The sequence below is a fragment of the Pseudoliparis swirei genome, chromosome 17 (genome assembly GCF_029220125.1).
Source record: "Pseudoliparis swirei isolate HS2019 ecotype Mariana Trench chromosome 17, NWPU_hadal_v1, whole genome shotgun sequence".
Taxonomy (NCBI): Eukaryota; Metazoa; Chordata; class Actinopteri; order Perciformes; family Liparidae; genus Pseudoliparis; species Pseudoliparis swirei.
In genome coordinates, this window is record NC_079404.1 from 20,466,268 (window position 1) to 20,481,710 (window position 15,443).

General features: G+C 42.1%; 1 protein-coding gene across 2 annotated transcripts in view; it reads right to left on the reverse strand.

Annotated features, from left to right (window-relative positions):
* Window positions 1-1,597: 1,597 nt before the first annotated feature.
* Window positions 1,598-15,443, reverse strand: part of LOC130207084 (SH3 and PX domain-containing protein 2A-like) — a 56,131-nt gene continuing 42,285 nt past the window's right edge. Inside the window, exons 8-14 of one of the 2 annotated variants that reach the window (XM_056435510.1) lie at window positions 11,298-11,411; window positions 8,076-8,159; window positions 5,965-6,082; window positions 5,552-5,880; window positions 5,355-5,404; window positions 4,752-4,871; window positions 1,598-4,557 (exon numbers count right to left, since the gene is read on the reverse strand). In XM_056435510.1, coding sequence (XP_056291485.1) covers window positions 2,632-4,557; window positions 4,752-4,871; window positions 5,355-5,404; window positions 5,552-5,880; window positions 5,965-6,082; window positions 8,076-8,159; window positions 11,298-11,411 — 2,741 coding nt within the window. In that variant the 3' untranslated portion in view covers window positions 1,598-2,631. The remainder of the gene's footprint in view (window positions 4,558-4,751; window positions 4,872-5,354; window positions 5,405-5,551; window positions 5,881-5,964; window positions 6,083-8,075; window positions 8,160-11,297; window positions 11,412-15,443) is intronic. The other variant, XM_056435511.1, reaches the window with a different exon arrangement.

Consider the following 15,443-nt stretch of genomic DNA (forward strand, 5'->3'; position numbering starts at 1 on the left):
TATTATATTTCAGGCACCACATCAAATATATCAAAAATGTGTAGTGTCTGACAGTGCGAAACGGCATCGGTGTTTGGATTTGTTTTTTCTCATTATAGCTCAAGGTGACAATATTATGTGTCACAACTCTCCGCTGGGAACTTATACTTTTGGTTTGTCAGTTGATGCTAAGTTCAGAGCCCTGTGACCACACAATGAAAGCCATCGAATCCAAAGTCACATGTGCAGATTCTCCTGAAGCAGAAGCTGCAAGAGGAGGGACATTAAAGGGAATTGCATCACTAGTTGGCCCACTGGTATGGGAAAACAATGGAAGACACACCAGGCAACCAAGTGTGACTTGATGTATGTGCATAACAGCATCCATCTTTGTTGCATATGCAGATGCAAGTTTATTCTGGATATAAACACATTTAAAACGTAGCTCTTCTCCTTATTGCTAAATGAAAGCTTCTAATGCAACAAAACTGAGAAACCTGATTATGGCCTGTGATGTTTTCATGATATATTATACGCCACATTAACTTGCAATTAGTCCACCAGATGATTATTCATATGAACACACAAAACACCACATGTGGGGCAATAAAGTCAAATTAAATAGCGTTTCTTGATTTGTTGTTCTGCTACAGCGTAGGCCTTCGGATTTGCTCTGTAAATCACTTGTCCTGTGTTCTCTGAGTAGAAAATATCAGAAAATATGTAGATATTGGTTTCGTGGGGCTACAATGAAACCACCAAACAACGATTAATCATGAGAAATCAGCTGCTCACAGTTCATGGGCTAATTAGTTCATTAGCTGCAGCTGCAGCACTTTTACCAGTAAACGTACCTGCCGGCTACTGCCAATCAAACCTGACGCTCCCCTCCAGAAGAGGGCATTTCTGATATTTCCACAAAGACCTTTTTAATTATTAGCAATACATGTACATGGTACATGCTGACTTTGCTAAATGTGCCTTTAATTGGACTGAAAAAGATGATTTAAATACGTTTCTGTCGTTTTTTCCCCCTGAGATGTAATCGTTTTTCTGTTTATATCAACTAATAAGAGAAAATACAGAGATAATATACGTCTCAGTACTAACAGAAATTAAATAAAAACATACTATTTTGGGGGTATTGATAACAGAAACTTAAGAGGTGAGAGAAAGTGAGGGAGAATATTCCACGTTGGATCCCAGTTAAACTGGGCCATTGTGATTTCATCGTCAATTATACCACCGGGAGCGTGAATTTAATTTAGTTAACTGTGTAGATTTATTGTAATGCACAAGGATATGCTTTTAATGTGATATATTCACGTAGAGATAAAACGTCCAGCATTTGCCACGAGTAGTACAAAAGCATCCCGAACATTATTAATTCAACAACATGAAACCATATCAATGAACTCAACAATGTCTCTTTTTATGAATATTGTTAAATAACATCTGGCATTAATTGGATAATTTTTGGACTTGGGTGGTGTTAACAAAGGGGTACTTGAGTGGATGTGACAGGGCTGTGGGAGTACATGTCAGAAAGGGTTAGGAAACACTGTAACAGAGGACCAAACCAGGTGTGTGGGATGAATAGTTTAAAAAAAGAGAGTACTAATGTTCAAAAGTGCATTTATTAAATTCATTCTTTTGGCACTTCAGTTATCATCACTGGTCACATAGTTAACATGAAACAAAAGTGAGCATCTGCTGCAGCTGAAGAGTAATGTCAAATTTACTGCCCAGCAGAAATTCAAACTGTAATCATAATTAATAGAGCAGTTCTTAGAAATGTTTAAGCAGTTGTGAAATGGTATTTATCAGTAAATTCCATACAATAATAATAAAACAAGTAACATATGATTCTTAAGTAATGAATAAATAATTTTTCCACTGACGTTAAGATTTAATCTCGGACAATGAAATGAAACCCCAAAATATTTTTTACGGAAGATCATAAGCGATTGTTTTTACATATAAGTGTAGGAAAAAAACTGTGATAATCAGAGATGCTCACAAATAGTTTCGGAAGGACAATATTACACAATTAAATGGATAAAATATATCACATAACGGTCACGTACAGGATAAAGAGATTTTTTTTTTTAAACATGCAAACAGACAAGCACCATGGTGGGACGGACACAAAGCAGCTTTGGCAACAATTGAGATTTTCTTTATGAAAAGGAGGAGAAAAAGATTTAACTTCAAGAGCTCAAGGCATTGTCGGTATAATGAATCATTTCAAACATGCAGTAAGCTTTAAATGCTTCAAAAGTTTAAAAAAGATTACATTATAAACTTACAGAAAAAGGTTCGAGGACACACAATTAGATCTTATTTCAAGTTAAAGGCAACATCTGAAGAATATCATTAAAGCATTATTCCTCTCTCGGGTGTTCTCTTTGGCTGCGTCACTAAGTCTCAATATATTGCTCCTAATGCGACGTCTCAGGCACTTTTTTAATGTAGACTCATTTTACCAGATGTACTTCATTTCAAAGTCACAATTGGATCTGGCTGTTCGCTTTGGCAAAGGTACCGGGTAAGATTTCAATCCTTACTTAATGTCTTTGGCTTTTTTCACAAAATAAATCTGTTAATAGTCTTTCCATGCATTTTCAGAGTTCTGCAAGCTCCACGTGAGTGCTAGTGCTTTTTCTCAAGGTAATTTGAGGGAACCCATCCTTTCCTTGGTCTGCCACTATCCATAATCTTGCAGTACCACCATCCGTTGGGGTTTCGGTCCAGGACCTCCAGACTCGTCCCCTCGGGAAATCCCATGGTCTCCTCGTCACCATGGTAATCTGCTATCGAGACGTACACCTCTTTGAGGTTGTTGTGGATGATGTGGGGCTTGGGCTTGACTGTGGACACAGGGAGGGCATTCCTCTGAGAGCTGAGGCCGAGCGATTCCGAGCTACCGGAACCGGATCTGTTCCTGTTGGGCAGTCCTATGTTGTTTGGCGGCAGGCTGCGTGGCACGGTGCCGAAGGAGGCGTTGCGGCGCACCGTGGGGCTGGCGCGAGGGTGGTCCGTTGAGTTGAGGGACTCGTTTCTCCTTAAAGAGCCAACGGGGCTTGACCCGTCCCTGATCGGGGCCGATATGAAGACAGACTGAGGTCTCACAACCTGCTGCTGTTTGGCGCTATTCTGTTTCCGTGAACCGAACAAGCCGATGGGTTTGGAGAGGCCACCTGGAGGCTTGGAGGGGATGGGTGGGGTGACCTTCTTGAGGCTTTGGTTGATGTTGTTCAACGCCTGTACCCTTTGTTCATTCTTCTCCAGACTGTTGGACTTGCTGAGGCTACCGGGTTTTGTCGGGGTGCCATCAGATTCAGACCCTGCCGTGTCATCTCGTTGCCTGGCGGGCTCCAGGAAGTAAGTGGGAGCCCAACCCTCCGTGTCTCCCCAGCGGATATACCACCAGCCGCTCTCCTGCTTCTCCAGCACTTCCACCTCCACACCGGCGGGGAAGCTGAGCTCAGACTCTTGGACTTTCTCATATGGATCTGTGGTTCGATAGAGGCTGCTGCCTTCCAGGTCAGAGTCTCCCCGGCTGCCTTTGGAATAGATGGAGGAGAGATCCGACGTGCTCTGAGAAGAGAAGGAGTCTTCGGAGGAGACGACTGAAGCCGTCTCAGAGTCCTCACCTTTGGCTTTGGTGCCATTCTTCAGCTGCCCTGTTGGCCGCAGCTGTCTTCTCAAGGTGCTGATGTCCATCTTCTCTGCACTGGATGCTTTGGCGAGATGTGGTTTAGGCCTCACCACTGGCTTTGGTTTCGTGCAGGATTTGATGGAACAGGATGCCTTGCTTTCCTCGTGGTCTTTCTTACTTCCGGACAAATCTGGAGTCGACTCAGTGGAAGGAGACTTAGGACTGGATGCCTCTTCAGCTTTGGTTGAAAACGGGCTCCCATTCAAGTCCATCTTGAGCTTGTTACCTGCAGGTCTCCATCCACCTGATGTCGGGTTTGCGGTCTTGCCAGTTTCTGACAAGACACTTGTCTTGGAGGAATTTGAGTCCCTGCTGCTCTGGCGCTCTGGCGTCTCCCTGAAGGGCCGGAAGCCGTCATTCTCATAGATACACTCTCCCTCTCCCTCGGCCTCTCCTGCCTCGTGGCCATCTTCAAACGAGTCACACGTCTTGAAGGAGGCACTGTGGAGCGACGAAGCCGGAGAAGGCTTGGAGAACTGGTGGGATCCCTTCTCGGAAGAAGTGTCTTCATTTTTAACATCCAGCAAGGAACTTTCTCCCCTCAGAAACTCAAACTCAGACTCCATGTCCAGATCACCAATGGCAGGAACATCATATTCTGGCTCCTCATACACAGGCCTTCCAGCAGACACAGGGGACTCTGGAGCGTCAGACCCGGGGCTGCTGGGAGGTGCAGTCTCCACTGAGTCTTGTTTTTTGACAGGCGGAGCTGGAGGAGGAATTTTTGGGCGGCAAAGAGTGCTGGTTCTACGATTCAGGTTGGGCTTCTTACGTTTGTCAATGTAGGAGCAGGGAGCCCAGCCCTCCTTCTCTCCGATGTGGACGTACCACCAGCCACCAGAGTTCTTTTCAATGACCTAAAATATGTTTACAAATATATTTTAGCCTTCGTATGATGGCAATTTTAAGCATTTATATGACAATTTCTCTTAGAGAAGGCAGAATTTGTATTGAGCGAAGATTAATAAATGTTTTATAGCAAGATATATGGTTGGTGCCGACATTTAAAATGTTCTTGTTACTGAATTATACTTTGAAAAAGAGTGCTTACCTCTGCTTTCTGTCCTCCATTAAAAGTGATACCGTCAGATATACAGGACTGGAAATCTGCAATGGTATAATATTCGGCTTCCACTGTAGGGGCCTCTGGTGGGGAGGGCAACTGAAATCCCTTCGCACAAAAGAAAGTCCAGTTTTAAGATATTTTTATTGATTTGAGTAGTGCCGTTTCAAGCTGTAATTAGTAGTTAACATATTGTATTTTCTTTCTCCACTACATTCATCATCTATATTTTCAGACTAAGATTTTACTTTAAAAAGATCGGATTCAGACCGGTCTCCAGACTTCTTGAAAAACTGTAGATGTTGTTGATGTCTGTAGTTATGAACTTTTAGCCTCTCTCAAAGACCGATCTGATCCGATTCATTATTTTTTCAAATAACATATTTTATAGATGTTTCAACAATTTACAGCAAAACAACCTTTTTATGCCAAAACACTTCTAATTAAGTCGTGATCTTTTAGCAATCAATTCTCCGAATAATGGCAATGTGCAGGATTTTTCCTTTCTATGAACACCAAGCAATAAACAGCGGTAGAAGAAGTATCCATATTCTTTACCAATACATTTGTGGGAAAATATATCGCTCTTACCAGGGTTGCATCTCTTCGAGGAGGAGGTCTTTGCCTGAGAACCGGGGAACCTGTGAAACAATCACAGAGAGGAAAAAAACATGATTGTTTGGTTGCGTTTGAGAATAGACATTAATGAAGAATGACGTAAAAAAAATGAAAATGTAAACGTGACTTAATGTTACAGACTTTCAAACATTCACAGTGACATCTCTTACCAATTTCCACCCGGTGAGGAGCGATGCGGGCCACTGCCGGTGAGGAAGGATCTGCTTTACTTTTTCCATCCTGTGGACTATTAACAGGGCTGGAGTCCGCACACGGAATTGGAAGACTGATCTCCTTCTTGGCCACTTGGGAGCTCTCCGGGACTCCTTCAATCTGTACGTCCTTCTCACTCAAGGCTTTCTTGTTCAGCAGGTTACTGATCTCCATGATGTTTCCAATGATCTCCACAGGTCCAGACACCGTCTTCTTGCGGGGAGAAAGATCATCCTTCATCTTCTTCAGGTAAGAGGCTGGAGCCCAGCCCTCCTTATCTTGGTACCTGTAAAGTAATTTAGAAGACAAAATGATCTTTTTTTCAAATGATAGACGTAACCATGTCTGAAGCAAGTGAGCCGAGGCGTACCTGATGAACCACCAGCCTTCCAAGTTCTTCTGAAGCACCTCCACAGTTACTCCTTTCTCAAAAGCTATTTCATCCTTGCCCTCACTGGCGTAGGGCTGCACTGTTACGTACTTCTCTTCTGCCAAAGCAAGAGCGGAAAATTACAACTAAGAGAGCTAAGAAAACAAAAGAATCCTCAGAAAATAAGTCTATATTTTATAAATCCTTTCTAATAATACTAATATTAATAATAATAATAATAATAATGCATTAAATTTATATCACTTTTCAAAGTACTCAAAGACGCTTTACATCACAAATTAAAACATCCTAGAAGCTATACAATAAAAATAACTAAAATTACAATAACAACAATAGACATTTATATAATATTATTGATATAATATTAATATAAGGGTTAACAAATATAAGATAGACTATCTTGTGATTCATTGGCACCAACTTTGCAATGTGATACTGAGAGAGGGGTGTATCCGTTTCTATATTTCAGACTGGAACTGTTCTGCTTTCTGGCAGTGGGTTCAGCTGCCAGATGTGCGAGTATGTGTGTGTGTGTGTTTAAATGTTCTTTGTCACACAAGATTGGTCTGGGACTGTTTTTATGAAACAAACAACTTTATAATGCAGCGAATAACGACATAACTTCAATTTTTCTTGAATTTGGAAAACAGATTTTCCATCGCCGCAGTATGTATTTCTCTGAAGATTGTTTTGTTATACATAAGTTGCATAGCAAAAGAATCAACTGAGGTCAAATCAGTCGTAACACCTAAAGAATATGTGTTCACCTTATCTCCCCCCATTTCCACATAGGGTTAGAGCAGAGGCTTCATGCTGATTTATGCATTCCCATGAGGCCAAGGGGCAAAGCAAAGACATAATTTCCTGTCATTAAAGCAATTCCTTTGTAAATACAGACAGCGCCGGGAGAAGAGGTGTCTTTAAAAAGGAGAAGGGCACGGGGGAAAAAAGCCCTCTATATGCTGTCCTCTCAGTTGGTAAACAGGAAGCAACCTTCTGGTAACAAATTATTCCATTTTCCTTTTCTCCACCCATTTCCTAAGTCATGTAAGAGCTAAATGGGTGTGGGATTGTATATCCCTGTAGTTGCAAAAACTAGAGTAAGCACCACGGGTAGAGATATTTCTGTACGCTTTATTTTCCTCTTGCCTGGTTCTTCCGGCCTCTTTGTGTCGGGGCCGGTGAACCGTTTTCCTCTCACCAAACCTCCTTCAAACAACATCCAGCAGAGCAAACGAAGGGAAACTCTGAATCAGATGTAATGTGAACCACAACATGCATCGACTGCATCAGTGTAATAAAATATTCTTGTGGAGTCAGCAAAATATCTCTTTTAGAAAAAAAGAAGGAAAAAAATGCAGGATTTCAGTCGTGGGGTGGAAACAACTCTCTCCGCTCCAGAGAGCGGCGTCCGCTGCCAAGAGTTACGTTTGGGCTGAACTCGATAGCTTATCCTGAGTCACTCCACTGTCAGCGATCCAGATGTATCTCGAGTGGGGGGGGGGGGAAAGCACCGTGACCATGATAAGAAGAACATGTGCAAGTTTGTGATTGACAATGTCTTGCTAAAAAAGTGAGAGATGAGCAAAGGTCTTCATTTATCTGTAAATGAACATGCATTCATTCAAACAAAAATGATCCGCTCACTTTCATTTGCTCATATAAAAAGCAAAATATGGCTCTAAAATGCAGCATAAGGCATTCCAGAGTCTATTACGTAACTCCTTTCAGAGGAGTGGGTCGTTGTTTTTTCCGTGATTCTGGAAAGATTGGTTTTGGCACAGAGTGTTTAATTATATCAAAAATGCTTACAAGGAGTAATTTTGAAACACAATTTGAGCTTAGCCTCAATAATTACTGCATATAAAGTTGATGATTTCACCTCTTTCGTGTTAGCGTCAGTTAGTGGTTGGTTAGTGGTGGATCGCGGCTCACGATAAATGCATTCGCTTGGAAGACAACACAAAGTGAAAGACTGAACCAATGTGTGCAGGAGGAGAGGGAGGAGATGGCCCGTGGGACAAAGAGACAATAAGTAGGACAATAACAAAGGAAGAGAGGGAGGTGATGCAGCGTCTGCCTAAAATCACCTCGGCTTTGCTGCCGGCTGATGACACCCCCCAACGTCCATCTCCGGTCCAGCCTCTTCAGATGAGCTTTGTGGCGCTTAGTCACTGACAGACACACATGGTGACCGGACGACAACAAACGCACACGGAGAACATGAAGAGCGAGCACAAATGTTACACACACACACAGATGACATGGATTGCACAAGAAGAGCCACATTATTAGCAACATGGAGGACATGAAAACAAAGCAAAACATGGTGGATGGATGGAGGTTACGGAAGAAAGTGTTAAACCCAGGACATCTTCTCCGTGGATTGTAATTAGGATGTTGTTAGAATGGTTCTCCCGTCCTGTGGTGTGTTAGAGCATCTGGGACACACATTGCAGCTGGAAGAATGTCAACCGATTAATATAGCAGCTGCTTGGAGCCGTGGGCCTCAGAAGGTTTACGTTTCCCTTTGCAGTGACAATGCTATGGCAGCACGAGAGATGAAACTTAAATACATTATCTTATAGGGAGTTGAAAGTACTTTTCATCACTTAGAGGGGTTACATTCAAAGTGAAGGGCATTATTGTAGCAGCTAACAACTATAACGTTACGCTCCCTCTGTGTGTTGTACTCACAGCTTCTGTGTGCTTTGTTTCTGGAGCCGGCCCATGCATGTATGTTAGTGCTCTACATTTGAAAATTAGCACCTTTAAATGTGTTTAATGATGACACATCAGAGAGAATCACAGACAATTTAAAATGATATACTTCGAGGTAGGTCTTAACTTGATTATGATAAAGTAACACCTCAAATATTTTTGGGAACACACATATACACATGTACACATGCATCTGTCTTAATTTCTTCTCTTCTTCTTTATTATATTATTATGTTTTTTGTTGTTTTGTTTTTTTTTTTTGTTTTTTTGTTGTTGTTTTTTTTTCACAAACTACTACTGATATGATGTTATGTCCATTGTGTGTCATCATTGTTTTGTTGTGTCCTTGTGGGTGTTATGTCTATGTTTTGTCTTATAATAAAATTTATTTAAAAATATATATATTTTTGGGAAATATTTGCTTTCTGACCACAACTTAATAAAAATAAAAAAAATTGTATTCCACTTGTTTAATGCAAACAAAAAAAAGCCCTTTAAAAATGACAATTTAACATTTGATGGGGGATATGTTACCAGGCCACCAGCAGAGACGCCAGGGAGTCAAACTATTTACATATAACATGTTAGGTTGTGAACTTTAATGGTTGGTAAGTGGATTGCATAACTGTTGGACACAGCTACAGTAAGCTCGCTGCTTTCCTCCCATTATTTGTTTATGTGAGGCGAAGCTACCCGACTCCTTGCATTAGTTCCATATTTACCACACAGACCGAGTGGTATCAATCTGCTCTTTTACCTCTCTGACAGGAAGCAAAACAATCTTGTTTCCAGACTGTCAAACTATTCCTTGAGGCAATACACATATTTGTGTGTGTACAATTTGACCAAAACAAGGAGGATGTGCATTCACTTCCATCGGTGCATCCACTCTCATCTCCTGCCGTCTGAGCTTTCAACATGTCTATTTTTTTTAGCTTTGCAAAAGACCCGTCAGGAATTCCAATAGCAGTTTTATGGCTTTTAAAAGCTTTTTTTTCTGTGACACCACAGAAGACCACAGGAGTGACAAAGAGATGCTTTATGAGTGTTATGCCATTCCCATGACTGACTAGACACATAAACACTAATTACACTGACAGATTGTCCTTCCCGAAACCCCTGGCAGCAAACTCCAGTTATCTCAAACTCCAGTTATCTCTGTTGGGTGTCGACGTTTGCGTTGCATTTTTATTTTTATTTACACTACACATACACACACATTTCATTTGCACTACACACATACACACTTTGCATTTTGCACACTGTCTATATTTGGTGTTTTTATATTTAGTTTAATTGTCATTGGTATTGTGTATTGTGTATGCATATATGTTGTATATATACATATATATTTTTATTTTATATTTTGCTTTGTATGCTTCTCTATCTTTCATCCCTGTTTTTATATTTTATTTTTTATTTTTTATTCATGTGTGTTTGGTTTATTGGTGCTGCTACTGCTACGACAAATTTCCCCTTGAGGATTAATAAAGTATATATCTATCTATCTATCTATTTTTGTCTGTGTGTGACACACACACACAAGTGAAAAAGACATTTAAAAGTATTGCGAAACAGTTGAACCTTAGTATTCTCCAGCTCACTCCAGCCTTGAGTCATAATATATACAACACCAAGGGGACCCTGGGTCCCATTGTTCCAGAGTACAGCAGTTGTACAGAAAAAGATCTTTTGGCCACAGTGCTGGAAAATCTTGATGTTTGTTTGGAAGTGTAATTTGCAACTTAATTATTTCCGTGCCTCCAAGTTTGTTGGGTTCTCTCTAACAAAAGGCTGCATATGTCTTTACAAACAAGCTGCAGCTGCTGCCCTACCTGTCAGGACTATCAACGTCTGAGTATGTGACATTTATTGAGCTCCATCGCTCCGAGATTCAAATGTTCTCTCTCGTAATATTGAAAAAGGGTTGTAGAGTGAAACAATGGCTTGATATCCATATCTGACAGGGCTATCGAGATGATTAATTGGACGTCGTCCCCCCCACGTGTGCATTTCACTCGAGCGAACCAAACTCTACATCGGTGTGTTTCTCGTCAGGGTTTTGGACCCCTCTCTCATTCCAGAAACGCAACGTAACATCAACACGTGTCTACTGTACTGTAACTTATCTGCAATCCACGAGGATATGCAGACACAGCATGAAATAGCATAACTCATCTTTGAGCTTGTGTCAAATTACAATAACTACGATTCAAAAAGCGTGTGCTGTGAAACATGTTTTTCCTGCTGATAGAAACAGACACTTCTTTCATGAGCTCACTCCACGGAGGTCATATTGCTTAATATTGCACTGAATCCATTCTGTACAGTGCATCACTTCAGCGGTTGCGGGTGCAGTCTCTCCTGGAACTCCTCCGCGCTATTTAACCAAGGTCTGAATCTACACTCTGTTCACGCGTGCTTATGATGGCGGGCCGACAGAGAGAGGTGTTCCCGCCGGCCCTGCGTCGGCCGTTAGCGGAGGCCGGCCGTGGCGAATTTGCTCCATTTTGTCACAGTTGAAAGGAGGATTGAGGGAAGAGGTGGTGTGTGTGGGGGGGGGGGGGGGGGGAGACTTTGCAGTGACTTACCTTCCCCGGCTTTCGAGGCCCCCAGCTCCAAGTCGTCCCGTGTGCCACTGTGGGAGTTGAGGTAGGTCGCGGGGACCCAACCCTGCTCCTCTGCAGTGCTGACGAACCACCAGCCTGTTGGAAACACACACATGCTGAAGACCACCGGGACCGTGCACAGCCTACCAACGTCAAGCGGTGCACAGTGCGCGCACTCTCGGTCCTGCAATCCACGATACGATTTGTTGACATTTCTTACAGATGAATCTGGACCTGTGATAGGACCGCCCCACCCCCACAAAAAACTAAAAAAGTTTTAAAAATTCTCCACAAAGACAGATGGAAACTAGAATGGGCACTCGGTAGAGCGCATACCTTCGCATATCACAAGATTGGGCATTGAGTTATGAACATGTTGGCATTAGTTGCATGCCAATTGGATACAAATTGACCGTGCTATGGTAAAAAGAAGATTTTGACCTTTCCATGACCTTGACCTTGGACCCGATTGATCCCAAAATCTAATCAAATGGTCCCCGGATAATAACCAATCATCCCACCATATTTCATGCGATTCAAGAAGATGTTGACCTTTTCATGACTTTGACCTTGACCTTTGACCCGATCGATCCCAAAATCTAATCAAATGGTCCCCGGATAATAAACAATCATCCCACCAAATTTCATGCGATTCGGTTTAAAACTTTTTTTGTTATGCGAGGAACACGCATACAAATAAATAAATAAATACACGGCGATCAAAACAAAACCTTCCGCATTTTCAATGCGACGGTAATGAACACAGATGACACACTGGCTTATATCACCTGTCAAAATCAATTGTATCACTTGCATCTTTGTTGAGTTATTGAGCCCTGATTTGACAGCATCTATAACTATGATAAATGCCAGGAACATCAGAGGGAACACCACCTGGCTGCAGCTCGACTTGTGACGAGGTCTCGGTCAACTTGGGTTTCATTAGGATCAGTCACGGTTTCACTGGGCAGGTCATTGCTGAAGTGCTGTTCCGAGCCCAAGATATCCATTTGCAATGTCACAGCTAATTTGACTTGGTTCCTCTGAGCATGACGCCATTGCTCTGACTTTTTTTTCTCCGACAAATGCCAAAACTGGAAATATGTTCATACGTAGTTCGGTTGAATAATCCGATCCAGATAAAGCGCGTGGGGTAAAGTCACGCGTTGTGTTCGATAAAGTGTGCTTTATAGGACCTCGCTGTAACACCCTGTTCTGTTTCTCCTGTGTTCCGTGTCTCCTATGTTCCATGTCTCCTATGTCTCCTCTGTGTCTCCTATGTCTTAATTGTTTAATTCCCTGCACCTGCCCTCAGTCACTCTTGTCTCGTTAGTGTCTGATGTCGTACACCTGTGTTTCCCCCCCTATATATTGTGTCAGTCTTTCCCTTGTCTCCGGGCGGATTGTCATCTCTAGTTCCGTGTCCTTTTCGCGTCGTCCTGTCCGTGTTCCTGGTTCTGCCTGTTCACCCTGCCTGCCCTGAACCTGGATTCTCTGCCTGCCCCGTTTGGACCTTGTTTTTTTGTAAACTGTTTTGCCTCATTAAAGAGTGCTTTTTTTGTTCTTCATATTGCGTCCAGCCTGTCTCTCTGCGCCTGAGCCTCACCCCGTCACTAGAACCTGACACTCGCGGCTAATGTAAAGTACATATGTACACTAACCAGAACAGTTTAACTTGTGCTAAATCACTTCCACAAAAGGTCACCCCACATATGAGGTTGACAAAGCTGGCACAAAAACTGTCCTGTGGGGTATGCCGCACATATGCTATTTGTTGTGGTACAATATGGCCCGACAGCTGTCTGGACGGGCCATAAAGAGGATAGGGGTGTTCCATCACACTTTCACAGCTGGTACAAACATCCAGTGTACATTTTTCTACAGAAATGGTGAGTAATGAGGTGATTTAGTTGCAGAAAAAAAGAAGCAGAATGTAGTATGACACACTGGAAGAGAAATAAGATGTATTAACGATATGGCAAAGGATGAGATGAGAAAAATACAGCAACAAGAGTGTCGACTCCTCTATTAGGTTTTAATAATTCATCTAAATGTGGTGAAATATGTTGTCATTATGTCCTTCATTTCACAGTCATGCATCACAATTAGATAAGTTGCAATTAAAGGCTGTTGTGATTTGATTATAAGGGGGTATTACTGGTGTCTGAGGGAGATAGGAAAGTACACAGTGTTTCCTTACATTATGTTGGATTGGTTTCATGTGGAGAAATTATTTTGTACTTTGAACAAATTACAAAAAGTACAATTTATTTCACACCTGCTCAGCAAAAAAAAAAAAAGAAGCAGGGTGGCGATGCAAACCTTTTCTAACACTGAACAATTTCTCAGCCGGCTGTTATACTGATGGATCCAATGACGTAGAGGAAATAATAAAGAGAATCATTTCAGGCCTTTTTGTAACCACACATGCAATCTCTGTGATTCATTTGACAAATGATTTATTCACGTGATGAACTTGCTCAGCTAAACAACAGCGATGCGCAGAGTGAGGCTGGGTCCACAGAGGAGGACGCCGTTAGTGCCTGGCTCCGAGCCGCATGCTGGCTACGGCTCAGGTACATAACAATCCATGTAATGGCTCAGGCTTTGCACCAAAGCCGGGGCTTGAACAAAACCTCATGCCAATAAATCAGACAAAAACTAAATGGTGTCTACAATATTCAGGTCTTTTTTTCCCCCCACAGTGGAGCAGAAAAACTAAGTTTGTTAAGCATTAATTACACTGATGAATGAGTCAATTATACCAACATTTTACTGACTGTATATCTCGTTGAGTCAGTGAAAACGTCTAAATAAATCGTCTGAGTCGTGTTTTAATGAACAGTAAAGGGCAACATCAACTACATTAATGGCACATTAAATTAAACTGTCCATTATAAATAAAGGTCAGCTTGGCAGGAATAGAAAGAACTGCGTCAGCTCGATAAAGAACGAACGCTACAGTTGCAATTTGCCATTTTCACACCGACGCGCCTGCTCGGAAGAAAATGTCATTCTCACCTCAGCAAACCGACACTTGTAAAAATGTAAGGAAATATTATAATAAGTTTCTTTAATTGCACTTGGCTGTAAGTCAAGACACACTGCCACTTAAAAAGGCTTAAGTAAATATAAGCTGTTATTGATGGCTATCGCTGCTTTTCCTGTATTTATCAGCCATCCTCCCATATGACAGGTGCTTAGGCTGAGTTCACTGAACCTCAAAAAGTACCGCAGTAAAATTAATAAAAAAACACACATGCATTACGCAAGTGCCGATTTCCTGGTCATTGCAGCTTTATGCCGGGCGGGTTGCAATTATATGAAATGAAGAAATGAAACACTTCTAAAAGAGAAACCTGCTTCATGTCTTTCATCACATGCATTCATACAGAGTGACTGCAACTGAACCAGCTCCAATAATTGATGTATACTGGCACGGTAAAATGTCAACTTTGAAACCTTGACCTCAATCAATCTATGGCATATGTTTAGGGCTTCAGATCTCAAATTAATCCCATCTATGCTTTACATAGTAATCATTTGTACATTCTTTATGATGACATGCAACTTAAAACAACAACAAAACTGCTGTTTGCTGGGTCTCTTGTTGATAAAACAGCATTTTTTTCTGAAATTAAAAATACTTTGAGGTGAATGAATGAAGTGGTGGATTTGGCTGCTCCAAAGCAAAGTGGAAGAGAATGGAAATGAGATGAAGAGAAGAACGTGTTTTCACTTCCTGGTCTCTCTCTCTCTCTCTCTGTCTCTCTCTCGAGAGAGAGAGAGAGAGAGAGAGAGAGAGAGACAGAGCGGAGCAGCGACACACCAGGCGCTATGCAGGGGCTCAGGACACTCACACAGACTAATGAGCAGCCCCGCCTGAAGAGCGGACGCATCCGCATCCTTCAGCGACTGACCTGAACTCATTTTATGCACTTAGCAACAACAGCAACACACAACAGCAGCCAAATCGTTAACACAACAACAATGAGGCGGGTGAGGATGTGACCGAGCTCAGTGTCTGTGAGGAGGTGAGGTGTGAGGGTGGGCTCTGTTGAGGGGTGAACACCAGGAAGGCAGCTGCAAGCTGTCATATGGCATGCTAACCAGCTGCTGTGCTGTCAC